At 56.7% G+C, this 25,155-nt stretch overlaps 1 protein-coding gene across 6 annotated transcripts in view; it reads left to right on the forward strand.

Annotated features, from left to right (window-relative positions):
- The window catches only part of AK8 (adenylate kinase 8), a 111,093-nt gene that overhangs the window by 1,037 nt on the left and 84,901 nt on the right, over positions 1 to 25,155 (forward strand). For all 6 annotated transcript variants that reach the window (XM_058672719.1, XM_058672715.1, XM_058672718.1 and 3 more), the window contains exons 2-5: positions 2,172 to 2,256; positions 10,459 to 10,508; positions 12,948 to 13,061; positions 19,847 to 19,915. In XM_058672719.1, coding sequence (XP_058528702.1) covers positions 2,175 to 2,256; positions 10,459 to 10,508; positions 12,948 to 13,061; positions 19,847 to 19,915 — 315 coding nt within the window. In that variant the 5' untranslated portion in view covers positions 2,172 to 2,174. The remainder of the gene's footprint in view (positions 1 to 2,171; positions 2,257 to 10,458; positions 10,509 to 12,947; positions 13,062 to 19,846; positions 19,916 to 25,155) is intronic.

Raw genomic sequence — 25,155 nt, forward strand, 5'->3', positions numbered from 1 at the left:
TGAGGGTAAAGGACTGGAAGGGCCACATGACGGGGCTGAGAGCCCAGTTTCCAGAACATTCTTCTATTCTTGGATACACCCTGCGCCCCCACCTGGCGGAGGCTCGGCCAGCGTCAGCCTCTGACCTACACGCTGCGGAGCTGAGCTCAGCGCCTCTGACAGCGACAAGACTGTGGGCCTTACTTTGATTACAGCCGTTTTTACCTGCACTCGTTTCTAAAAAGAAAGATTTATTTTATTTTTGTTTAAAAGATAGAGTTACAGAGAAACAGACATGGGAGAGAAAGATCTTCCATCTGCTAGTTCACTCCCCAAACGGCTGCAATGGCTGAAGCTGAACCAATCCAAAGCCAGAAGCCAGAAGCCAGGAGCCTCTTCCAGGTCTCCCACGCGGGTACAGGGTCCCAAGGCTTTGGGCCATCCTCAACTGCTTTCCCAGGCCACAGGCAGGGAGCTGGATGGGAAGCGGGGCTGCCAGGATTAGAAGGGGTGCCCATATGGGATGCTGGTAGTACAAGATAGAGGATTGGCGTGCTGAGGCACTGCGCCAGCATCCAGGGGCTCCACGTCCATTCGAGCTCATTGTAGCCCGCCGGAGAGTGAGGCAAAGGGTGATGATCTCCCAGTCTCCCGCTCTCTCTGTAACCCTCTCAACGTAAATAAGTCTTTTTTAAAAATAGTATGTGCCTGTTAATAAACTATAGTTTTAGTAGCAGTATTTATAGACTCGTTAGATTAATTATTTTGAACCTTATACCTATCCTGAAAAGTAAACAAATATGACTGCTCATTTCATACATGAAATTAACAATACTTTTTTTTAAAAAAAAGATTGATTTTCCTTAGAAAGACAGATTGTACAGAGATGAAGGAAAGATAGAGAAGCTCTTGCATCTGCTGGTTCACTCCCCAAATGGCCATTGCAGCCAGGGCTGAGCTGATCCGCAGCCAGGAGCCAGGAGCCTCCTCTGGGTCTCCTGTGTTGGTGCAGGGTCCTGCGACTTTGAGCCATCCTTGACTGCTTTCCCAGCAGGCAGCTGGATGGGAAGTGGAGCAGTCGGGATCAGAACCGATGCCCACGTGAGGTGCAGGTACTGCAGTTAGAGGTTTGGCCTACATGCTGCCGTGCCGGCCCCGTTCACTCCGTTTTGTGTGTGTGTGTGCTCGCAGCATTCCATGGAGTTTTACCACACAAGTGTATTCGCTGCCACATTTAGTATCTCTTGAAATCAAGTCAGGACTAAGTACCTCCCTCTCGCCTCCTCCTAAGCAGGACCCTCAAAGTTGTGTCCCTGGTGTTTTATTTGATGCACATTACACACTTACCCGATCATGTCATGGTAAAAAGGAAGACTTTTCCGGCATGCATTGTACGAAATCTTGCTAGCCCGCCTGTGCGGCTTTGGGCGGGTCAGGGGGCTGAGGCCCTGGTGAGGGGTGGGACCTCACATGCTTCAGTTTCTTTGTGCTGCCACCACTCACATTCCCGCCGCTGCCTGTCCCTAGGGCGAGAGGATGTCGCCCGCCTGTCACCTTGACTTGTTTCCGGCCTGAGCCGCTAGAGGCTGCTCCGTCAGCTGTATGGCTGGCAGACATTCTGCCCCGCTCCGGAGGGATGTGGCAGTGGCTGTGTGTGCTGCATCTGGCATCCTAGGGTGCCTGCGAGAGGCCCTGGCATGGCAGGGTGGGCCAGGCAGACAGTGAGGCCCACAGACTCCCTGGCCTGGTGGCAGGAGCAGCTGGCAGTCAGGTGAGCAGGGGCGAGAAGCGAGGCAAAGGTGTGGTGGCGCGTGGGACAGGGAGGCAAAGCGCAGGTCAGAGGGTGAGTGTCTGTTCCCACTGAGGATTGAGGAGACGTGAGTTGATGTTGACCGAGATGGGAAGAGGGGACAGAGTACCTCAGCGAGTTCACCTGCTGAGAGAGAGAGCGCAAGGGGGCTTGGGAGCTGCCTGCTTCGGCCCAGCCCGCCTCCCTCCAGCGGCCTCCCCAAGAGCCCACATGCTGTCCCCGACCAGCCTCTGCTCACAGCCACCCCAGCAGACAGCAGCTAGGGCGTGGCTGGGTCCCAGGCCCAACACAGCAGAAACAGCAGGCGCCATCACTGTTTTGGTGGCCACCAGGGTGCCCCTACAGGTACTAACTCCCCCGGGGTCTGCCCTGTCCCCCACAGAGCATGCTGGAGCGGCTGCTGGTCCACCAGCCCGAAGACCCCATCCCGTTCATGATTGAGCACCTGCAGCTTGACAACGACGATGGTGAGCACACTGTTGCCCCCTTCCTCCCCCTCCTCCTCCTCTCCAGGACCTGGCAGGGCAGCACTCCAGCCTGCTTCTGTCTGAAGGGAAGTCAGTGGAGGCTGGTGCGGGCGGGGTGGTGGACAATCTCAACAATCAGCAGTGGGGGTTAATTGAAAAAAAAAAAAAAACTTCTGTTGGAGTGCGACTGGTAAGAATTCTCTTGCCAAGTTATTAAAATGCAAACCTCAGAGTGGCCCAAGGAATCAATTATTAATGCTTTCGCCTGCCCTCACTGGTGTCGCCTGTTGGGTTTAAGCTCTCTGATCACTGTGCTTGTCAGGTGCAAATTTGGTTTCTGGTCTACCTAGACAGGCACGCACTTGGGCTTTTCCGACGGGCTCATTAATGAGACGGGCACCGTTAATGAGTTCCAGAGCTTCCCCTCCCCAAACCTCGACCCGTGCATGGGTTGGCTGGACCCAAGGCCAGAGCACAGGCCCAGGGAGGACGAAGGAGGGAGGCAGGTGAGCATGGAGGACCCCTTCCTGTCCTGGCTGAGCGGTGAGTGAGCAATTGTGTCTTGGGGCCTGGATGGTGGCTTTCTTGGGGCGTTTCTGGAGTTAGCAGCCAACTCCTCAGGGGAAGCAGCACAGTGTGCAGTGCAGGGGGCAGGGATGGAGGCCCAGGATGCTCAGCGCATGGGGCTAGAGGTCCTCGGAGGCCCGAGATGCCCAGGGTGTGGGACTAGAGGGCCTCGAGTGAGACGCGTTAAGTCATTTACACGGGAGACAGGAGAGGGGGCAGCACTCTGCAGGGCATCCTGCGTGCCAGCCTGCAGGTCCCAGTGGCTTTGAGTTTGGTCATTTTGCATTCCAACCCCGGGAGTGCCCCTTTCTCATCCCCTCGTTAGGCACAAATGGCTGACTCTGTGGGCATTCCCTGCTCAGCCGTATGCCCAGGGCAGCTGGAACTGTGACAGGGCCAGGCTAGGAGGGCCAGGCTAGGAGGACTGCCTTCCAGAACTGTCCAGACCCTCTGGCCGGCAGCGTCACATTCCCCATGCAGCACCCTTGTTCCGCAGCCTCTCCCGTCTGAGCCGCCGCTTCCTCCCTCTCCCGTCTGAGCCGCGGCTTCCTCCTCCGCCTCCTCAGGCTGCTGTCTCGTTATGGGGCTCCCTTGGGTTCTGCTGACCCCGATTCACCTGCCCTGCCCCCGACAGTCCCCCAGCCCCTCCAGCCCTGCTGCATTTGCCGTGGAAGCAGGAACCGGCTGCTGCGTCTCCCTTCCCGTTCCTGTGGCTGCGTGGGGCTGTAGCCATATGCTAAGAGGGCTGCTGGCCTCAGTTCTGCCAAGCCATGTCTCTACTGTGCTCACCTCCCTGCCACCCCACCTCCAAAAACAACCAAATCAATGTAAGGAAGCAAAGCAAAACCCAACCAGAAGTGAAATGACCGCCAAGTGGAGGTGGCCCTCCTGCAACCCCAGCCACGGTCCCAGGGGCCTTCAGTTGTGTGGTCTGCCACCCTCCCACCCCCATTCAGACATAGCAAGGCAGGGAGAGAACCTCACTCACTCTCAGACTCAGTGTCCTCATCCACAAAGTAGGCGGGTGTTGTGAGGCTCTGGCCTGGCCAGCGTCCAGTCTGTGACAAGGCGAGGGATGGACAGGTCCCTGCTGTTCTGTGGGTCTGTCCCATGCGCAGCATCTGCTTGTGAGCGGTGCCACGAGCTCTCCCCGAGAAAGTGCTCAGTCATCACACAGCCGCTCGCACTCTGGGACGCAGTGGCACCATGGCTTTCCGCATGTGGCTGCACTGGCCTGCTTCAGGCCACATCTCCATCCCACTCCTCCGTGGGAAGACCAGGTCTTCAGGATCCGCTGTCTGCTGTTGAAACACCAACTCTCGGGGCCGGCGGTCACCCTGGTGGTGAAGATGCCCCTTGGGGTGCCCACATTCTGTGCCGGAGGACCCAAGGTTGAATCTCAGCCTGGCTCCTGACTGGCTTCCTGTGAACAGGCGCCCTGGAAGGCAGCACCGGTGGCTGGCGTAGCTGGGTCCCATCTTCCCAAGTAGGGGACCCAAGGCGGGGAGTGACCCAGCACACGGGAGGGCACTCAGTCCATCTGTCCATTTGTCTACCTTTCTCTGTCTCAACTAAGCAGAAGCTTTTACAATCAAATAACAAAAGCTAAAACCTAAGAAAGAAATCATCTGTCAGGTTTGGACATACTGAGCTGATGCCGGCGGGACAGCCGCCCCTGGTCCTGGCCTCTTTGTCACCTCCAACTGCTGTCTTCAACATTCTTGAGGTTGTGGGGTCCCCGTAACTACTCTATGGTGCCTTGCCGCTTCCGTCCGTACCAGCGTGGCACGTGAGGCCTGGAGGGTCCTGTGACGTTCATCAGGTATCTCGGCGCACCCCCCCTCCGCACCCAGGCTAGCCGCCGGCCCTGCTGCACCCCGGCTGAACTGGAGCCGGGACCCCTGACCCTTCAGTTCCCAGGACCCGGGGTTAGCCGCATCTGACGGCGACCGCGCCAGTGACTGGCGTTGACACAGACATGGCTCCAGACGCCCCCATGGGCATGCACGGGAGGGCGCGGAGGGAGCCAGCACATGGGCTGGCAGCCCGTTTGCCGCGAGAAAAGCAGATTTAGTACAAAGTGAGCGTTTACGGTAGCCCTGGGCAATATTAAAGCAGGTGGCGGTGTATATAATGGTATGTTTCGTTTCTTATCAAACGTTTGTCCAAGAAAGCTGTGTATTAGAGCTCCAATACCTAAGGGTTTTCTTGTGAATTCTAAATCATGCTTCTAGTTAAACCTCAAAAGGATCTGTGGATGGAAAGGTTTTTTGATTTCCTTTGAAGTGGTGGCGAGAAGTTGATTACTCCTGGCAGGCAGGCAGCTCTCTATGACTCTGTTTATAAATAATTACTCATGAGCAGGCCTGCGGTTTCAAGGTGTTAGATTTTAAGAAACCGAAATTAATCACATAAATGAGTGCGGGAAATTAGAGGCGGTGGGGAGGGGGTGGAGAGGGCCGAGGCTGCTTCCTTTTAAACTGTCTTGGTAAAGTGTGTGCAGTCTGGGGGCCGCTCACCCGGGAGGGGAGGGGCCCCGGCAGCCCTCTAGCAGCTTCCGCTTTGTGGAGACTGACCCAGACTTGGGAGTCGGACCGAAGAGGCCCTGTGTCGGGACACCTCCTCCTGGAGCTCCACCAGCCCTGAGCCCCTCTGCGGCTGGCAGCTGTTTGGATGAACAGCAGAGACCTGAGCTTACAGCCTGGGTAGGCGGCAGGCCCACACCCACGACAGCGTCCACACCGACGAGGCCAGCATTGTCCCCACTCTGTGGCCTGAGCCGCTGTTCCCTCCCTGCTTCCCCCTGACCCAGGCCCTCCTCGGTACCCCAGCTCCAGTCTCCCCTCATCTTTTTTTTTAATTATTTTTTTAACTTTTTCCATTTTTTTTATTATATTTTTGGCAATCTTTACATAGTTAATTAGGGTAAAAAGATTCAAGGGCTACAGGAAAGTGGGTAAGACTGTTATTTCCACATTGTTTCCTTCATGTATCTGAGGAAAAGGGGGTTTTGTGGGGGAAACCCAACCCAATTTTCCACCCACCCCAGGTCCCCGATGTGGGGCATGCTCTGAGGGTCTTGCTCAAGTGGTTTTGATAGTTCACCAGTTCTGAATCGCTGCCAATCTTGCCACTCCAAGCACGATGAGGTCGTTGAAGAATCCACTGATTGACATAGTCCATCACAGAGTCTCTGTTAGCCCTGTTTTTCACTGCCAACATATGGCTGAAATGGTTGATTGACTTGTTCTGTCCTCTGTCTTTTCATGGTTAGGGTTCTGAGTCTGGCAGTTTGGGGAAATCCCAAAAGAAACTTTGTCTGAGGTGTTCCCAGACCAGGTTCTTGTGTGTACTTGCAAGTACAGGGCCCAGCAAAGTCCATCGCCCCGATCAGCTGGTGGTTGCAACTGCTGGGTTAGTTCTGTTTCCAACCCTGTCTTCCACAAGAACCAATGGGTGTTGCAGTCCATCCTGGTTCTGCCCAGCACACACTCGGCCCTCACATAAACCAGTGGGAGCTGCAGCCCAGTCGGAGTGACCCACAATAACCCCCACCAGGCCTGCCCCCTACCCTGGTTTGCCAGTATGGGTAGCAGACTAGTCCAGTCTGTCCCACATCCCATTCAGCTCTCAACATGTCAATGGGTATTAAAGCCTAGTTCCATCTAACCAGCTCAACTATCCAGCCCACACACATGCTGTTGGGTGCCCTTCTGTCTAGCCACCCCAGCCCTTGTGCTGGTTTTCTTGCCCTCTAGTGGGAATGGTAACCCAAGAGGGAGGAGCCCACTATTTCCCTTCTAGGCCACTCCTACTCCCGGATTATGCACTCTCCAGGTGGTTCTGCAGTTTAACTTGACAGAATTATCCCCCAGTGCCAGCTTCTACCATCTGATGCTGCGGCTAAGCCCAAACAACCCTCACCTACTCTAATTTTGGTTTGCACCAGTAGGAACAATCATCCCAGCCTGGCTTTTCCCTGATCTAGTCCACTTGAGGTGCACAGGTGTTGTAGCCCTGCCTAGTCTGGTCTGCACCCATCCAAGCTCACACTCTCCAGTTGGAGTAGCCGTCCATCAGGGGAGCACCCCCATATTCCTTCTGCCGGCTCTGCCCCTTCCCTTCCTGGTTCTCAAGTGTGCTGGTTGGTCGCTGCGGTCACATCCGATACAAGTAACTTCACCGTGGCTTTCTGTAATGCGCACTGGTATTTTGTCGCGACTGAACCTGGCCTGACCCACACTCTGTTCTGGTGCTCAGATTACCCAGTGGATGACGTGAACTGATTCAGCCTGGTCTACTACTGACCCATACCAAATGTATGCCAGTGGGAAACTTCCCATGGCCTATTCTGGGCTGTTTCCTTTCATGCCTCTTGCGCTTACCTGCCGGGTCTGTGTCCTGCCAGAGGAGTTGCCCACGTTCTTCCATCAGATTTTGCACATACCAGGGAGTCCATGAGCCAGTCCTACTCAGTTCACCTCCTGTCCTAGCAGGAACAGTGGCTTTTCCTGACTGGCCTTCAGCCCAATCTGATTCTTACTGTTGGATGTTTCTGCCCTGCCACGGCTCGTCCATACCCACATACAGCTCACACATGACTCAGTAGGGGCTGAGACCTAGTCTAGTCCATCCCACCTCTACCCTGGTCTTCCAGAGCACCAGATGGTGTTGGGGTCTAGCCTGGCTTGGTGCGTCCAGTCCCAGTCCACACTTGTGCTAAGTGAGACTACAACCGTATCCTGATCAGAACGCAGCCCCCATTCCAACCCCGTGCTCCTTGGTGGGAACCTCAACCCCTTAGCTCCCCAGTCAGGCCTGTTCCCAACCATAGATCACGCGCATGCCAGTGGTTGCTCTGATTCATCTTGCACAGCCCCTCCCCTGTCCCAGCCCTTGCCTTAGACACTGTGTGTTAGTGTCCCTGGCTCATGCAGACCAGTAGGTGCAAGAGCCTAGCTCGGCATGACCTATGCTCTATCCTGATTTCTAATTTTGCTTGTGGGCTGAGGTCTGCTCAGTCCTTCCCGGTCCACCCCGTTCCATTACCAATTCACACATTAGCCAGCCATTGGAGCTACTTTGCCCAACTTATCCGACCCCCAGGTCTGGACCATGTGTTCAGCAGTGGGAGCTATGACCCACCAGGGGAGTTTCCCAAGTTCCTCCACTTGACCCACTCCCGGACCCAGTTCTCATACATGCCATGGGGTTTTAAGCCAGTGCCCAGCATAGCCTAGCCTTCCTATTGGCCTTGTATGAGCTGGTGAACTTTGCAGCCCGGCCCACCCCACACCCTATTCAGGATGCACATTCGGGTACTGCTGCCTTGACCAGTCCAGACTGTTGTGGGTTCCTTTACCTGTGACTGATGGCAGGCTCCTTGATCACACCTAGTTTAGTCTATCACCCCTTCAACTCTTGAGTTAACCAGTGCACTAGTATTTCCACGGGGTTTGGCCCACACATCCCCCATAGAATCTACCCCCGGATATGGTTCTCTCATGTGCTACTTAATGTCATGTCCCTGTCTAATATGACCTGTTTCCTGACCCATCATCATGTCAGGTTATAGGATATGGTCCTGCTAGACAAGCCCCGAATCTCAGCTTTTGCATGGACTGGTGTTCGGTGCTCAGCTTTGTTCAGTGATTACAAGTTCTACACTGGATTGATAGGAGGTTGGTATATCAGTCTTATCCATAAAGATCAGCTGGTCCTTTCCTCCAACCTACCAGGTCTCATTACCCTCCCTTACCTTCAAAGGAAAAGTTACTCTGTCATTGGGAATCTTTAGGATTGATTGACATCCCAGAAGTACACTGGGCTTAACATGGAGATGCCTAAGCAGCAATTCAAAGCCGCAAAACCCCAGAACTGGCTGCCGACAGCCAGCAGGTGGAGCCTGGGGCCGAATGGTGCACTGGCCGCCCAGGGACAGGTCACCGCGTGGACGCGGTGGCTGGAATCGGGGCTCTGAGCATGGAGACGGCCCCGGCCTGGCTCCCACCAGCAGCCAACAGGCTGCTAGAAGTTTAAATCCCCAGGTCCCAAGTTCACCCCGTCCCCAGTCCCATCCCCGTGCCTTGATGGCGGTGGGTGGGGCCCAGTCTCCCCTCATCTTCTCACCTAAGTGCCCCCAGTACCTCTTTGTTTCCAGATTCACTGTGTGTAAGTCACACTGCCTTGTCTGTGGTGGCCTTTGTCACTCACGGGGAGGTCCTGGAAGGCCTCGCTCTCGATTCCAGATCTGTGCTGAGTTCCTGCCCCAGTTCCATTTGGAAGCCACAAAATGCCATCTGCGCTTCTGTGACGTCAGGGCCGGAGCTGGCCACCACCGGGGTGAACATCTCCAAGGGGCGGAGAGCGGGATCGGGCTGAGTGCTGGCAAGGACATTCCTGGGACTGTGGGATGGCAGATCACAAGGGAGGGAACCCAGGCCTTACCAGCAAGACCAAGCTCCAGAGAGCCATGGCACATCCGGGTCTTCGGTGCAAGTCCTTCCTGCACAGAGATCTTTGGTCAAAAGAATATTGGGAGCCATGTCCGCTGTAATGGCCTGGGCAGGAAGTGCTCCATCCCAAGGCTGACTTTGAGGGAAAAGTGGCCCCAGTCTTACCCTGGCAGAAACCCAGGCTGCCACCTTGCCTGGTGTGTGTCTACCTCGCTGCCCTGGGTTGGCATCACCACCCACAGGAAGGGCTGTGCACAGAGACGTGGTCTACAGTGTGGGCCTTCTGGAGCACCTAGTCAGGGACCCGGAAAACCGGAGAAGCAGCACAAAGCTACGCTGCGTGTGTCCCGCCTCCAGCTCCATCCCCTCGTCCAGAGGGTGCTGCCCGCCAGACCAGAAGGCCACACTCCTCGCTCCTCCCCCTCAGGGACCTGGCAGGAATGGAGGGGGACTGTGGAGGCTCCAGTGGGGGGAGTGTGTGCTCGTTGGCCCCTCTGCTCAGGAGCAGTGGGCAGGATGGGAGAGTGACGGGTCGGTATGGGATTCCTGGAGGGCCCACCAGACGCCACATCCCGTGTGCCTCTTTCCGATTGCTAATCCCTCCCCGAAAGTCTGGCAGCTGCTATAGGAATTTTGCAGGGTCCAGAACATTCCAGAACTGAAACCCTAACTTGGAAACAAACGGCCAGGTTGTGTTTTCTGTTTTCTTTTCCATTTACATAGAAATGCCATATTTGAATACAGACACTTTGCTGTCTTGGGTTTTATAAATCTGGCCCATGCACCCCAGGCTTTTTCCCATTCTTTTGCTCTATAAAATGATGAGGAATACAATTTGCTCAATAATAATAATAATAAAGCATAAATAGAAGAAGAGCTTTGAAGGTCAATTTCCATAAAATACAGCTTTATTGGAGAGAGTCCCCAAGACGGAGCTTCCTGTTGAGAATGCTTTATGACGTCTGAGCTCCCACTCATCCTCGCTGTTGATTAGTTTGGCAAACAAGTTGCCGTGTCTGTGTCCCCCGCCGGAGGAGAAAAACAAACCATCTCGGTGATCCCTCACCTCTCTGGACACAGGAATCATCCCTGAGCCCGTGTCACCGGCGGAAATGAAGTCGGGAGGCGGGAGGCTGCTCCGACATCCCAAGTGGTGACATCGAATCTCTCTCTTCCACAGTGCCCAGGATCGTGATATTAGGCCCGCCCGCCTCGGGGAAGACCACTATCGTAAGTGTACCGTGCTAAGCACCACAGGGTACAGTAATGTCCCATTTTCTTGGGGGGCTGGGATGACAGAGGCTCCGGAGCACCGCCTCTTCCTCACCGCCTCCTCTTGTCACCTTCTCATTACACAAGACATCATGGAAAATTCTAGAAAGTACAAAAGTAAAGCCACACGTGTGACTCCCCAGCCACGCTGAGACAAATGTCGCTTAAAGCTTTTGGGGCTAGACTTGCTGGAGTTTTTGCGAGCCCTGCCTGACCCTGTCCCTCACTCACCCATACGGTCTGTGCAGCGTCCGAGGGGCAGTCCTTGTCCAGGGACTGGGGGTACGGAGCTTTAGTGGTTCCTTAGCGTTCTCATTAGGAACCATTCCAGCAGTTACAGTGCACAAACAGCACCGGGGCTGTTCACGTGCCTGGCTCCCGGGATGAACACACACGTGTCAGTCACTGCCTCTGCTCTGTTGCTCCTCTGTCAAGGCGGAGCACATGGGCCGCCGGGCCCTCCTGACCTCACCCAGCCCCGAGGAAGCCGCTGTCGGGGGCTGGTGTCACCTCTTAACCATGGCTTCAGGGTCTCAGGGGCATTAAGGGCCAGAGTCACGTTCAAATGTCTAACACCTGCGATGGAACTTTCTAGTGAGCATCAGTGTGGCCCTTCCCTGACGAGGAAATCACCGTCACTGACCACTGCCTTTGCTGCCAACAGGATGGGAGGTGTCTGACCTTCAGGCTGGGTAGCCTGCACCTGTTATATTTTGAAAGCAGCTGTTCAGCTTGCTGGCCATCTCTCCCTCTGTTCTCCTGTCCTTCTGTCCGTCTGCCTTTCTTGTCTTTTTTTTTTTACTGGTCAGTGCCAGGCTGGTGGCTTGCACTCCAAAGCCTCCCACTGAGCTTCCCGGACCTGCCAATTAATTGCATCTTTGGAGAGTGCAGGTTCCTGGGCTCCCCTAGGGTAGGCCTTGTCACAGTCTCCCTTCACAGGCTCCCTGTCTCATTGAACCATGAGCCCCTCCCGCTGCAGGTTCTAAGGGGCTGTCACCGGCCAGCTGAGCGTTGGGCTGTTGTTGGGGACTGGGACGTAACAGTCTAGAGACGCTGCCTTGGGACAGACAGTGGACTTGTTCACTGGCCTGTGTGTGCAGGAAGCATCTAGTGGCACAGCATCCGTTCTGGGTGGAGGCCTTGGGGATCTGGCGCTCTAGGCCCATCACTCCAGTTGCTGTTCTCTGAGCGCCGGGAGGGATCGGCTGGTGAAGCAGGTTCAGGGAGCAGAGGCCCTGTTTCTTTAAAGTGCCAGGATAGCCGAGGCAGTGGGGTGTGCCCGTTGCGAAAGTCAGGCCCAGCCACTGCACGCCTTGGGATGAGGTCAGTCCCTTCACCCCAGAACCCCTTATGGGGACACCTGGCCCCAGTATGACGGATGGTGACAAGGGTGCGGTTGCTGACGCTTCCCAGCAGGTTCTCAGCAGTCAGGCGGGGGACAGGAAGGCCTTTGGACTCGTCCCCTTGCTGACCTGGTCATGACACGGCTTTGCTCTCGCGGCTTATCTTCGTATGTTGCTTATCATTCAAGTCATTCCTCCCTGGAAGACTACAGTCTGCAATGGCCAGAGCTGAGCCAATCTGAAGCCAGGAGCCAGGAGCTTCTTCCAGCTCTCCCACATGGGTGCAGCGTCCTGAAGCTTTGGGCTGTCCTCTACTGATTTCCCAGGCCACAAAGAGGGAGCTGGATAGAAAGTGGAACAGCGGGGACATTAACTGGTACCCGTATGGGAACCCAGAGCTTGCAAGGTGAGGATTTAGCCAATGGAGCAATTGGGCCAGGCCCCCACGTCCTCTGTTGTAAAGCACCCTGGAGCCTGCACACTTACAGAGGGGGCACAAGTTTGGTCTACTGGCCAAGGGGCCATTAGGGTCGCCCACTGTCCCACTTGGGAGCGTCTCCCGATCCGGGCTTGTTGCTGCTGTGCGCCGCAGTGGGCAGCAGGTGGCTTGGGGAGTTGGGTTCCTGCCACCCATGCGTGTGGAAGACCCTGGTTAAGTCCCCAGGTCCTGACTTGCGCTTGGCCTAGGCCTGGCTGGAACTGGCTAGTCTGGGTTGAAGCAGCACACTGAGGCTCTCTGCCTCTGTCCATCTGCCTGTCCCTCTCTGCCTTGCTGTCTCTCCAGTGAATACACAAATTAAAAACAAAAACCAAGAAAGTCCCCTGTGTTCCACACAGCCGCAGGCCTCCTCGCCCTTGACGGGCCCTCTGGCTCCAGGCAGAGTGTGTGGTGGTGGAGCAGCCGTGGTGTATGCGTGGGATTCCCAGGCGTGGGCTACCTCCATGCTTGGTCCTGGTGGTCTCCCTGCCCCTAGCCAGCCTTTCCTGGGAGGATGTGGCTTTCGAAGGCTTCCATCCTGTAAGCATTCTTCCCCTGCCTGCCTGTCTTCTCCAGGCCATGTGGCTTTGCAAACATCTGAACTGCAACCTGCTCAATGTGGAAAACTTGGTGGGAAGAGAACTTTCCCAGTTGGCCTCTGCAGCCAGGAAGTACTACCACCGATTCCGGGTAAGACTGCCCCCGGGGCAGGGCTGGGGCCAGAGTGACCCAGCTCCTGGACTGCCAGGTTCCCTTTGCCCATTCTCCTCCCCACCCCGCCACTCACCTGTCTACTTCCCGCTTTCCACTGGACTAAACCAAAAAGAGGGCTGGGGATGCAAGAAGTACTCGCAGGCCGTGCTGGCAGGAAGGAGACTGTTGGATCCCAAGGTGGGGTTTTCCTTGACAGAGCGAGGAGGGGGAGGGAATGGGGCTCGGGGTGGTATGCGTCCCAGAGAGGATAGGCTGGCGCCCACCAGCCAGCCGTCCCCAGGGCAGGAGTCTCAGTGTGGTATTCCTTGACGGGGTAAGTACTTCCACCCGTGGCTTAGTACCTGCTCCTTCTCTCTCACATCAGAGCATGGCGGTAGTCATCCCAAGAGGACCGGGTTTGCTATTTCTAAAATGCCACTGGCTCCACACCTGTTTGAAAAACGTCTTTTAAAGAGGAAACACAGGGCTTGGTCATCTTGCCTCTGGTTAGTACCCCCAAATGGCTGCAGCGGTCAGAGCTGAGCCAGCCCGAAGCCAGAAGCCCAGGACTTCCACATTTCCCGCATGGGATAGGGGTCCAAGCACTTTGGCCTTCCTCTGTTGCTTTCCCAGGCACATTAGCAGGGAGCTGGATGGGAAGTAGAGCCTCTGGGACTCAAACTGATGCCCACGTGGGAATCCGTCGTCATAGACCCTGGCCTTAGCTGCTAAACCAAGTGCCCTGGGAAGGATTCCTTTCTATAACACACACACATCACCACACCTGGAGAACCCAGCCATGAGCCTGCCAGTACCTGACCAAGTGTTAAATGTCTCCTGGAGGCGACAGCCCTGCGCAGTCCCGGGTGGCCTCTCCCGCTGCAGTATCGCCCTCTTAGCTTTGCTTCATATGCACCCTGCTCTGTGCCAGTGGCTCCTGTGCTTGCCCCCGCCTCTTGCTGGGCAGCTCCAGCCCAGGTTTGTTTGGGTGTTGACCCCATGGCTCTTCCTGGGGGGAGGCAGGGACCAAAGGACCTGGTGAAGGCCAGCCAAGGGGAAGTTAGAAGACCTCCCATCGTCACAGACACTGTGGAAGGGACACTGCTTCCCCTGGTGCTGCCCAAGTGCCCGCCTGTCCTGCGTGCCGCGGTGGCCGCAACACTGCCTCCACGAGCCGCTCCTCACGTGGCTCGGGGCCACCTCTGCTTCCTGTTCCTCTTCCCTGCGTTAACGCAATTCACGTCTTTTGATTTTCTCCGACCGTGTTTCTCAGCCCACCACCTGACACATTGTCATGGGTGCCACCAGAAGGTTCAGGTGTGGTGGGTCCTGGGGGTGGAGGTGGGGGCAAGCCTGGGACTGGGGAGACCACAGTTTCAGGAGGTCCTACGGTCAGGTACTCACCCTGAGATTTTGACTGCAAAAACCGGAGCTACTTTACTGCTTCACTCCCCAAGTGACTAGAAACCATGCGATCGCCAGCACTTTAAGTCACTGGGAACAAGCTGAAATAAAGGTCCCTGCCTGAGCCTGCTGGCCTGGTGAGCCCGAGTCTCCCAGGCCAGGAGGGTGGAGAACTTGCATTTATTTATTTACTTTTGAAAGGCGGAGAGACACAGGAAATCAAAGACGTTGGTCCCCCATCCACCGGGTCACCCTCCGCCCCGCCAATGCCTGCAGCAGCCGGGGCTGACCTGTGCCGCAGCCAGGAGCCCCAGCCGAGTGTCCTGGCCAGATGGCAGGGACGCACAAGGTTGAGCCATGACCCACAGCCTCTCGGGGTGCACTTGAATAGGCAGCTGGAAGCAGAATTAAGCTGGGTGTCTTAACCTTGGCTCCAAGAGCCTGCCCCCAGGCGCCCACATTTTAGAATGCTTCTCAGGGCTTCCTCAGGGCAGGCTGAGAGCACCCCCCCACACCACTCTCACACCACACCTCAGTGCAAAGTCCCACTGTCTGCAGATGAGCCAGCATATTAGACAGAAACCTGTGCTTTTTGAGTGAATAAACGACCCAAGCTTTGCAGCCTGGGTGGGCGGGAGAGAGCAGGGTTCCCCCTGACTTCTGCTGCGGCCTGACGTCTACAAGAACTGTAGTGCCCAGAGTTGCTGCTTGTTTTAACATCCAAGTAAAAGAACTAGAGCCTTCATCTGGCCTCAGTCTACCCCACAAGATCCATGGTCCCGTCCTGCCAACCTGAGCATCTCCAGAAAGGAGTGCAGTTGCACCTGCTTCCAAGTCCAGCTGGAGTCTCCATTTCCTCTGGCCCCTGCTGCCTCCAGCCAGCCTCAGGGGCTGAGCTGAGACTGACCACAAGGCCCTCAGGCCCTTCTGTCCCCTGCCCCATCTACCGCAGGTGCATGTGTGGAATTTCACTGGAGGCTGAGGAGGGACAGAGCAACTGTGCCTGAGGCTCTGCCTCCCTGGCTTCCGGTAAAGCTCCTTGGCCTCTGCTGGCCATTGCAGGGTCTCTCTGGCTGCCACACTGTAGGGTCTGCTCTCTTCCCTCAGAGCCTCTTCTGTCCCCTCCCTCCTCTTGCCCTGGTCCCCAGAATCGCCTGTGTCCCTGTGGAGACTGTCTCCCCACATCTCCTGAGCATTCTGCCAGCTCCAAGCAGCAGCGACGCACTGAGATGAGACTCTTGTGTGAAAGGTTTCCCTGTCAGTTCCTACAGAGCACAGCCCGAGTCCTGGCCCCTCTTGCAGCAGCAGGAGCCCCTCCTCACTCTGCTCCCACAAGTATCGTTTCTCAAGCTGACCTAGGAGCTCTAAGGGTCCCTGGGGGGGCGGGGGGGGAGTCTGGTGATAACAGGCGGCAGGGCTCATGTCATCCTGGTGGGAGGAAGTCCAGGCCTGGGGGAAGTTAAGTGACAGTTTGGGATAGGGAGAGGCAGAGCCACGGCTGGACACTCGAGGTGCCTCTGTGCCCTGGTCAGCAGGTTCCTCAAGGGAGGGACGGACTAGCAGCTCTGCCCAGAAGGCACCTAAGCCAACCCTGGGAGCCGGGGAGGGAGGCGGAGCAGGTCCACAGCACAGCAGCCGCTGCCCTGACAATGTCCTTCAAGAAAGAGGCCGGCTGGATGCCATCGTGCCAGGAGCTGCTACCTGGGCTGGGCCCTCCCCTGGTGTGTTGTCCCGATTGAGTCTCCTCTGAAGAGGATCTGGGGGAGGTGGGTGAACGTCAGGCGCTCTGGCACCTGCTCCCTGCAGAGACGGTCTGGCAGGGCTGCTGGAGCGGCTGAAAGCCTGGCTGCTGACTTGACACTTCAAAGCAGGCCCGGAGACAGCAAGGTGGCAGTGCGTGGCGGGGGACGCCTAGGAGGGGCTGAACTCAAAGCCCAGGGTCTGGTCCCTGCTGCGCAGCCTGCGTGGGGCGCTGTGTCCCACTGGGGGCCCGCGCCTCTCAACCCGCTTTTGACAGGCTTGCAAACACCCCTGCCCCCACTCCCTGTTCCCTGGAAGGCGCCTGCGCCTCCACTTGTTGGAATGCCACCTCCTGATCAGGTTCTAAGGGAGGGAGCTCATGTCAGCTTTGCGATGGAAAGGGGCCTCTCCTCTGTGTGTCTGGAGAGTGTCACGGAGGACAGTAAGGGATGATGGAATGGGGGGTGGGAGGTGAGAAGAAGAGATGGGAGAACCAGGGCTGCTTCCCCACGTCCTGGGAGGCAGTGGTCAGAACGATGTTCTCTCGCCAGCCATATCCCCCAAAGGGACCGGGCTGTCTGGTGCCGAGTACGCTACAGCAAGGGTGGAGTGGTGGAGTGGTGGAGTGGTGGAGCGGTCAGAATGGTCAGAGAAGTGGAGTGGTCAGAGTGGTCAGAGTGGTCAGAGTGGTTAGAGTGGTGGAGTGGTCAGAGTGGTCAGAGTGGTGGAGTGGTCAGAGTGGTGGGTGGTCAGAGTGGTCAGAGTGGTGGAGTGGTCAGAGTGGTCAGAGTGGGGGAGTGGTCAGAGTGGTCAGAGTGGTGGAGTGGTCAGAGTGGTTAGAGTGGTCAGAGTGGTCAGAGTGGTGGAGTGGTCAGAGTGGTGGAGTGGTCAGAGTGGTCAGAGTGGTGGAGTGGTCAGAGTGGTGGAGTGGTCAGAGTGGTTGGAGTGGTGGAGTGGTCAGAGTGGTTGGTGGTCAGAGTGGAGGAGTGGTCAGAGTGGTCAGAGTGGTGGAGTGGTCAGAGTGGTGGAGTGGTCAGAGTGGTCAGAGTGGTGGAGTGGTCAGAGTGGAGGAGTGGTCAGAGTGGTGGAGTGGTCAGAGTGGTCAGAGTGGTGGAGTGGTCAGAGTGGAGGAGTGGTCAGAGTGGTCAGAGTGGTGGAGTGGTCAGAGTGGTGGAGTGGTCAGAGTGGTCAGAGTGGTGGAGTGGTCAGAGTGGTGGAGTGGTCAGAGTGGTCAGAGTGGTGGAGTGGTCAGAGTGGTGGAGTGGTCAGAGTGGTTGGAGTGGTGGAGTGGTCAGAGTGGTTGGTGGTCAGAGTGGTTGGAGTGGTGGAGTGGTCAGAGTGGTGGAGTGGTCAGAGTGGTGGAGTGGTCAGAGTGGTCAGAGTGGAGAAGTGGTCAGTGTGGTCAGAGTGGAGGAGTGTCCCTTTTAGCCCACGGTGACTCCTGCCCAGCAGCAGCTCCATCTCCCGACAACTTGTGGACATATGGGTCCTGAGCCAGAGCCTAGACCTCCTGAGTGGGAGTGGGGAGGGACCCTCCCGAGATTCTGTCACATGTTCAAGTTGAGAGCCACTGGCGGGGTGTGGGGAGATGGTGGAAGCCAGGGCTGGGCGCTGGGGAGATGGTGGAAGCCAGGGCTGGGCGCTGGGGAGATGGTGGAAGCCAGGGCTGGGCGCTGGGGAGATGGTGGAAGCCAGGGCTGGGCGCTGGGGAGATGGTGGAAGCCAGGGCTGGGCGCTGGGGAGATGGTGGAAGCCAGGGCTGGGCGCTGGGGAGATGGTGGAAGCCGGGGCTGGGCGCTGGGGAGATGGTGGAAGCCAGGGCTGGGCGCTGGCCAGCTTCCCTCTGGCCCCTCAGGGCTCCTCTTTCCTCTCCATGTCATTCATTGCTTCTCTCTCATGCTTTCATTCTTCCGCTTGTCCACTTCACAGAAATCCTGGCGGCCTCGTAACATCTGGTTCCCAGCACAGGTTCCCCATCCCCGTGCTCTCAGTTTCTCTCCATTGTGTATATGCCTTGGCCTGCAAACTGGCTATCACAGCTCCAGCTCTCCATCCTGTCAGCTTTTGATGTGGTGGGACGGACGCAAGGGTGTTTCCCCAGCCGCACCCCATCCTGTTGGTGAGGGCATCAACAGGCCTCACCTTCATTGGTTGGGATGGGATGACAGTGTGCAGGGGCGGGATAGGCTGATGAGCTTGGACCGGTCAGGAGGCTTCTCTACTTCTGAGGCTGGGGTCGACCCCACCCAGCCCTACAAGCTGAAGGGCAAGAGGGTGAGTCCTTAAAGGGGGTTTGGGGAACTGTGTCACTAAACACAACTCAGTCAAGCACTGCTCAGCTCCAGGGCCTGAACCCCTGGGGCCCAGAGAAATTGGGCTCAGAGGGCAGAATGTGAGAGTGGAATGTTAGTTGTGGGGAAAGCCCTGTATCTGGGACAGCACAAACTGCTGGGATGACGACCAGTTGCTTCTAGGGTCCCCGTGGCCTGCAGCACCTCCCCCAGCAGGCAGTGTGAGAAGGGACTGTGCTGCTTAGATGGAAAGGAGTCTGACTTGGAATCCCCTGCCCTCAGTCCGGGCAGGCTCACCCTGCCCCCGTTCTGTTCTCCCTAAAATTAAGTCTTTTCTACTTTAATCACTACCTCACCTTCTTTTTCTGAGCCCTAAAAGCCACAACCTGACACCCTCTGCTCTCGACGCCCTGGGAGGAGCCAGCTCCCTGTTCCTGTGTACCTGTCTCTGGACATGTTCATGGTGGACCCCAGCAGCATTGGGGCGCAGGGCCTAGGGCCGCCAGACTTCGCAAGCACTGGCTCTTGGAGCAAAGGCCAGGCCTGTTCCCTGACCTGACAGAAGTGGCAGGAAGCACTGCCTGTCCTTCATCGCCGCAGCTGGACACCTTTGTGTGGCGGCTGCCAGCACAGCTGTGCAGACCTGGGCTGGGAACTGTGGCCAGCACCAGGCCAGAGCCCCTCCTGCCGGTCATGGGAGACCAGTTTGGCCCTGGGCAAGCAGCTTGGGATGTGTTTTGGGGCCAGCCCCCGGGTCTCCCGTGGAAGAATGGGGCCAAAGGCAGCAGCACCAGCTTCTGGGGAATCTCAGGTCAAGGGCATCCGAGGGAGGGGTGTTCTAAGAGCATTGGCCCCAGGACACTCAGTCTGAGCCAGTCAGGTCAGACTTGTGAGGCCTGGGGTAAGGACTGTGGTCCTGGAGCTGGGTAGGGAACACCAGGTCTGGGGGAATCCTGGGGAGGGGAGGTGGGAAGCGCCTGCTTTGCAGCGTTTGCCTGTTTCCACGGCATGGACATTCACACTGAGCTAAGGTTCAGGCTACCCACGTGGTCACACACAGTGGGACTGCGGGGAGTGAGCTGGGTTCCCCTACACTGCCATGCACGTGGGCATGAAGGCAGCTAAGATGCCATCCCTTCCCTTCAGGGGACCTGGGAATGTGGGCAGGTATAAGCCAGTTCATTACTCAAGGGGAGCAGGCCCAACTCTGTCCGGAGCAGGGGCGTGGGGTGGGGCGCCCCCTGCAGGCCGAGGCTGGGAGGCAGCTGTGGAGTGTCCCAGGTTGAGGCTGGCCGGGGCACAGGTCCACACGTTGGACCCTCACCCCGCCTGTCGTCTCTTCCTCAGGATCTCCCCAGCCAGCTGCTCATCCGAATGGTTCAGGAGCGTCTGGAAGAGGAGGACTGTGTCCGGAGGGTAAGGCTCCCGTGCGGCATGGGAAGACAAAGGGGAGGAAGGAGGGACATACTCACCTCCGGGTGTGACCAGAGGGGACAGCGGACAAACAGAGACTATGTGAAGGTCAGCCTGGGGCCATGGGCTAAGCAGAGCCCAGCATGGTCACCCCGGGCATCGTGGGAGAGTGTCCTGTAGAAGTGACGTGGAGTGCAGGTGGCACAGAAGGCACAGGGATGGGCAGCGGGGAGGCTGGTGCCAGCCCCTGGCCTAGCACCATGAGGTCCCCGGAACAGATGTGCAGGGTACAGTGGGCTTGCCAAGGGTGCCACAAGTCTCATCTCCAGTCCTCTGATCTCCTGCCAGTGCCCACTTTGCCCAGACCCAGCAAAGCCAGAGGGCAGGAGTACCAGTGACGCAGGTGGTGGTGGGCAACTTCCTGGGGCACAGAGGGCGGGTAGAGGGTGTGGTGGGTGGTGCAGAGTGCCCATCAGCCAGGCCCTGATGTGCATGGGGAGTACCTTGCCCAGTTGTCCCTGGCTTGGCCCTGCTACTTCCCGCATCCTGCCTTTGTGTCAGCCATACCTGTGAACACTGAACATCCATCCCACTGGGCCTCGTTCAAGCATCTGTGAACAATCCAAGAAGTGGGCGGTGAATTCTATTGGCCCAGAGACCTGCCGTGTCTGTTGCCCCCACTTCCTGCCTGTGTACCCAGCAGGCCTTTGCGTCTGAGGAACTCCTGGTGGCAGTTTCCGGGACAATTCTGCTTCTCTTTCCACTCACGTTGTCGCTGTTTTGCCTGCGTGCCCACAGCACATGTTTCCGCCCCGCTGAATCGAGTTCTGGGCTGGAACTCCTGGTGACGTGGAAGGGACTTGGGGTGCTGCCCTGCAGGTCCTGAGGCCTCCCTCCCCCTCCTCCCTGCCGAGCCGATGCCGTCAAGTCTGTCACGTGGCTCCCCTCTCTGCTCTGCTCCATTATGGGGTCCCACCATTGTGTTTCTCAGTCCTAAAAATTCAGCTTGGCTTTTCATTTTGACTTCTGGTTCTTTTTTTTTTTTTTTAAGATTTATTTATTTTTATTACAAAGTCAGATATACACAGAGGAGGAGAGACAGAGAGGAAGATCTTCAGTCCAGTGATTCACTCCCCAAGTGACCACAATGGCCGGTTCTGTGCCGATCCGAAGCCGGGAACCAGGAACCTCTTCCGGGTCTCCCACACGGGTGCAGGGTCCCAAAGCACTGGGCCGTCCTCGACTGCTTTCCCAGGCCACAAGCAGGGAGCTGGATGGGAAGTGGAGCTGCCGGGACTAGAACCGGCGTCCATATGGGATCCCGGTGCGTTCGAGGCGAGGCGCTGGCCTTGCGGGAAGTCACTGTTCCTCCCTTCCCTCGCCAAGCGTATGAAGCAGTGGGAGTCACGTTTCCAGGCTACTATGTCCCGACTTGAATGTCTCTGGCATGGAAGCTCAACCCAGAACCCTGGACTGTCTGGTCTCAGGGTGGGTTAGTGAGTCGTCACCCTTGCACCCCATGGTCAGAGAGCCCCTGTGTGAAGAGATGCCACATGGCTTGGGCATAGGAGCCAGCTGGCCAGGGCCACTTTGGCTATACATTCCTAGGTGATGGTTTTTGGGGAAGTATGATGATTCTAGGACATTCAAACATGCATTTTAACATCTATGAACCCTTTATTTTCTTAAGATTATTTTTTGAAAGGCAGAGCGAGCTCTCTCACCCATTGGTTCACTCCCGATGTGACTATAATGGCTATGCCTGGGCCAAGCCAGCATCAGGAGCCAGGAACTCCATCTGGGCTGCCCACGTGGGTGACAGGGGTTCAAGCACATGGGCCGCCCTCTGCGGCCTTCCCAGGTGCACTAGCAGGGAGTTGGTCAGAAGCGGAGCAGTCAGGATCTGAACCAGTTCTCCAATGTGGGATGCAGGCATCTTCAGCGGTGGCTTAATACACTTCACCACAACACCAGACATGTACAAACCTTCTTAGCCTGTTGAGAGCCTTTTTCTGTACACCCTCTCTGCATCGTGCACCTGCAGTGTGCGTGAGGCACCAGGTGTCACCAGCCCTGGCCAACAGCTCTACCGCCATCATTGCCACGTATGGGACGGTCATTCTGATGATGGTGGCAGTTGTTGTCTGGACACCTGGGCTGGCACTTTATTGGTCCCATGCCACCACAGGTGTACCTTGCGCTGTGTGACGAGGTTGTCATTATTCTATGGCGGGTGTCTCCGACTGGACTGGAAGCGTAGCACACCCGGGACCGAGGGCCATGCCCAGCGCCTGTGTGAGTGTTGACGGCCACCCTGGGAGGCAGTGGCGTCTACGCAGAGCCAAAGCTAGGATGCGCCCAGCTTGTTTGTCTTGCCGAAGACCCACAGGAAGTTCCCGAATCCAGACGAAACCTGGCCTCATGCTTCCAGCCCCTGTTTCCTTTCCAAAGTTCACGTCTTGTGGCGTGAGGGCGGGCTGAGGTGAGAGCCTCCCTGCCCTTGCCCTGCAGCCCTCTGGCGCTCAGCTCTGTGAGAGCCGGGGCTGAGTTTGAGCGCTGCAGCTGCCTCCCAACCTTCGCATTCTGTGATTCCAGGCATGTCTGAGCCATTGTTACCTGCAGAGTGCAGAAATATCTCCTGCAATTTGTTTGAAAAATTCTTCTAACCTTCAAGGGGCATCTAGTGCCTTTTTCATCTCTTCCCGATGGAGACAGGATTTCAAGAGTGAGAGGTTAGGCTTCTAATTATGGGCTTTGGTTGTTTCAAAAACAAAACAGACCCTCATCCAAAGTAAACGGGCTTTCTTGCTTTTAGGGAGAAAAATGACACATATGCATATTCATTTATATGGTAATTATCATTATTTAGCTACACAGGGACTGGAATTGATAATGCAGAGCACATTGGGAAGGCGGGGAGTAGTGGGGGGGGGCGGCATGCCATCAGAGCCCATCAGGGTCCCGTGGTTAGAGTGGGCTTTTGTTTTTTTCTTATTTTCCTGTCTCATGCAGTCTCTGTGAAGAATGTTTTGAGGTGACCATCAAATGCATCTGAGAAAGGGAAACGAGGACTTTGTGGACTTCGTCTCTCCTAGCGGCGCCCGGGAGTGGCTGCTCCTGCTGGGGCCGCGGGAGGGCGCCCGGGAGTGGCTGCTCCTGCTAGGGCCGCGGGAGCCCCTCCTCCGGAAGCCTTGGCTTCCTCCCCTCCCACACCCAGGCACAGGAGGGCTGAGAAATGAGGCGGTGGGCTCTGGAGACTGGGGCGGGGGAGGCCCAGTGTGTGAGGACCCTCGTGGGAAGCCCCTTCGTCTACCTGGGCTCCAACACAAGGCCCTGCGCTCTGACTTCCTCCCTCCGTGTTCACACCTGTCAGATGCATGCTTGCTTGCTTTTGGTTATTCGGGTTACTATTATTCATTACTATAATCACTATAAAAAGTTGGTTGGTTTTTAAGCATGAGTTTCTATTCTTTTCCTTTTTGATGATGTTTACATAGCTGATCAGGGTGGGAAGGGTCGAGGACCAGGGGAATATGCGCAAAACCCTTGTTTACACATCTTTTTCCTCTTCCTGATCTGGGGGAGGGAGGATGGGAAGGGAAGAAACACACCCAGCCTCCCAGCTGCCTCAGTACCCCAGGATGGGGAACGGCCACCCGATGCCATCCCGGGGTCCCCGTTGTGGAGCCTGTCCCTAGGGTTCTGCTCAAGTGGTTTTGATAGTTCTGAGATGCTGTTGATAGCGCCACTCCAAGGATGAGGAAATCCTTCCAAGGTCAACTGGCCGACAGAGTCCACCTCAGAGTCTCCATTCACCCAGGAATTTGCTGTCAAGCTTTGCTGGGGTAGTTGATCAATTTGTTCTGCCCTCCTTTGCAAACCAATAGGTGCTGCAGCCCAACCCTGTGCAGTACACCCGTGGCCCTCGCATACCACAGGGGGAGCTGATAACAACCCTCACTGGATTGGCCCCCAACTCTGGTTCCTGTGCCTGCCAGTATGTTCAGTGGACTGGTCAAGTCTGTCCCATAACCCATTCAGATCTTGTATACATCATTGGGCACTGAAGCTCAACCCAACCAGGCCCACACTCATGCCAGCAGGTGCAGTCGCCTCTCTAGCCAGGCCCATCCCCAGTCCTGGTTCTCATGCTCACCAGTGGGAGTTGCAGCCCAGCAGAGAGGTGCCCAGAGCCTCCCCAATGGGCACCTGTACCCGGATCTTGCACTCTCCTGGTGGTTCTGCAGTCTAGCTTGACAGGACCTGTGCCTAGTCCCAACCCTTACCAGCTGATGCTGCAGCAAACCCAAACTGCCTGTCCTTACACTGGCTCAAGGCATAAATTTCTTTCCTGACTTCCACACATCCATTCATGAGGTGTCAAGTTCAATAGGCAGTGGAATGTCCACTGCCTGCTGGTCTTCACTGGAGGCTAAGGTGGCCAACATGGAAACTTCCCGGAGGGCACCTTCTTTGGAAGAAAATCAGAGAGAGAAACAGAGAGAAAGAGCTGTCTCTGGCTCACTGCCCAGACACCTGCGATGGCCAGTGATGTACCAGGCTGGAGCCATGAACCAGGAGCTTCTTCTGGGTCACCCACATGGGTGCCAGGGCATCAAACGCTTGGGCCATCTTGTGCTGCTTCCCCGAGGCCATTGCAGGGGGCTGGATGAGAAGTGGAGCAGCGGGGCCTGTGCTGGTGCCCCAAGGGGAAGCTGGTGCTGCTGGAAGGGCCTTATGTGCTGTGCCACGGTGCAGGCCCCAGCACTGCATCCTGGGTGTGTCCATTCCTGTGATGTGTCTACGGAACATCCCCAGGGTTGGGCCTGCCCATGGCTCCGCCTCATCCCTTCCCTGCCTGCACCCCATACCCTGGTATCCACCCTGGGTAGCCGGTCTTCCTCCAGCACACTCCAGTGGCGTTGGGACCTATTCCACAGTGGCAAGGACATCCTGTTCCCATTGGCTATCGGCTCAAGGAGGGAAGGGGCTTACAGCCCAACAGAACCGTCCAGTCAGAAGTGACATCTCGAAGGTTTCCGTTTCTGTCTGTGGCTTCCCCAACAGATTGGCTTTCACTCTGGCCTTGTTCAGGGGCCAGTCACGGAGATCCACGGAGCGACTTTGCTACTTGCGTCTGATAACCACTCCTAGGGTTGGTGCTTTCAAGTTCCTCATGTGGCCTTGGTCTCCTACAGCCTGATGGAATCTAGTGACTGCACCCCAAGTACCGTGAGGTGCTG

The sequence above is a fragment of the Ochotona princeps genome, chromosome 14 (assembly GCF_030435755.1).
Source record: "Ochotona princeps isolate mOchPri1 chromosome 14, mOchPri1.hap1, whole genome shotgun sequence".
Taxonomy (NCBI): Eukaryota; Metazoa; Chordata; class Mammalia; order Lagomorpha; family Ochotonidae; genus Ochotona; species Ochotona princeps.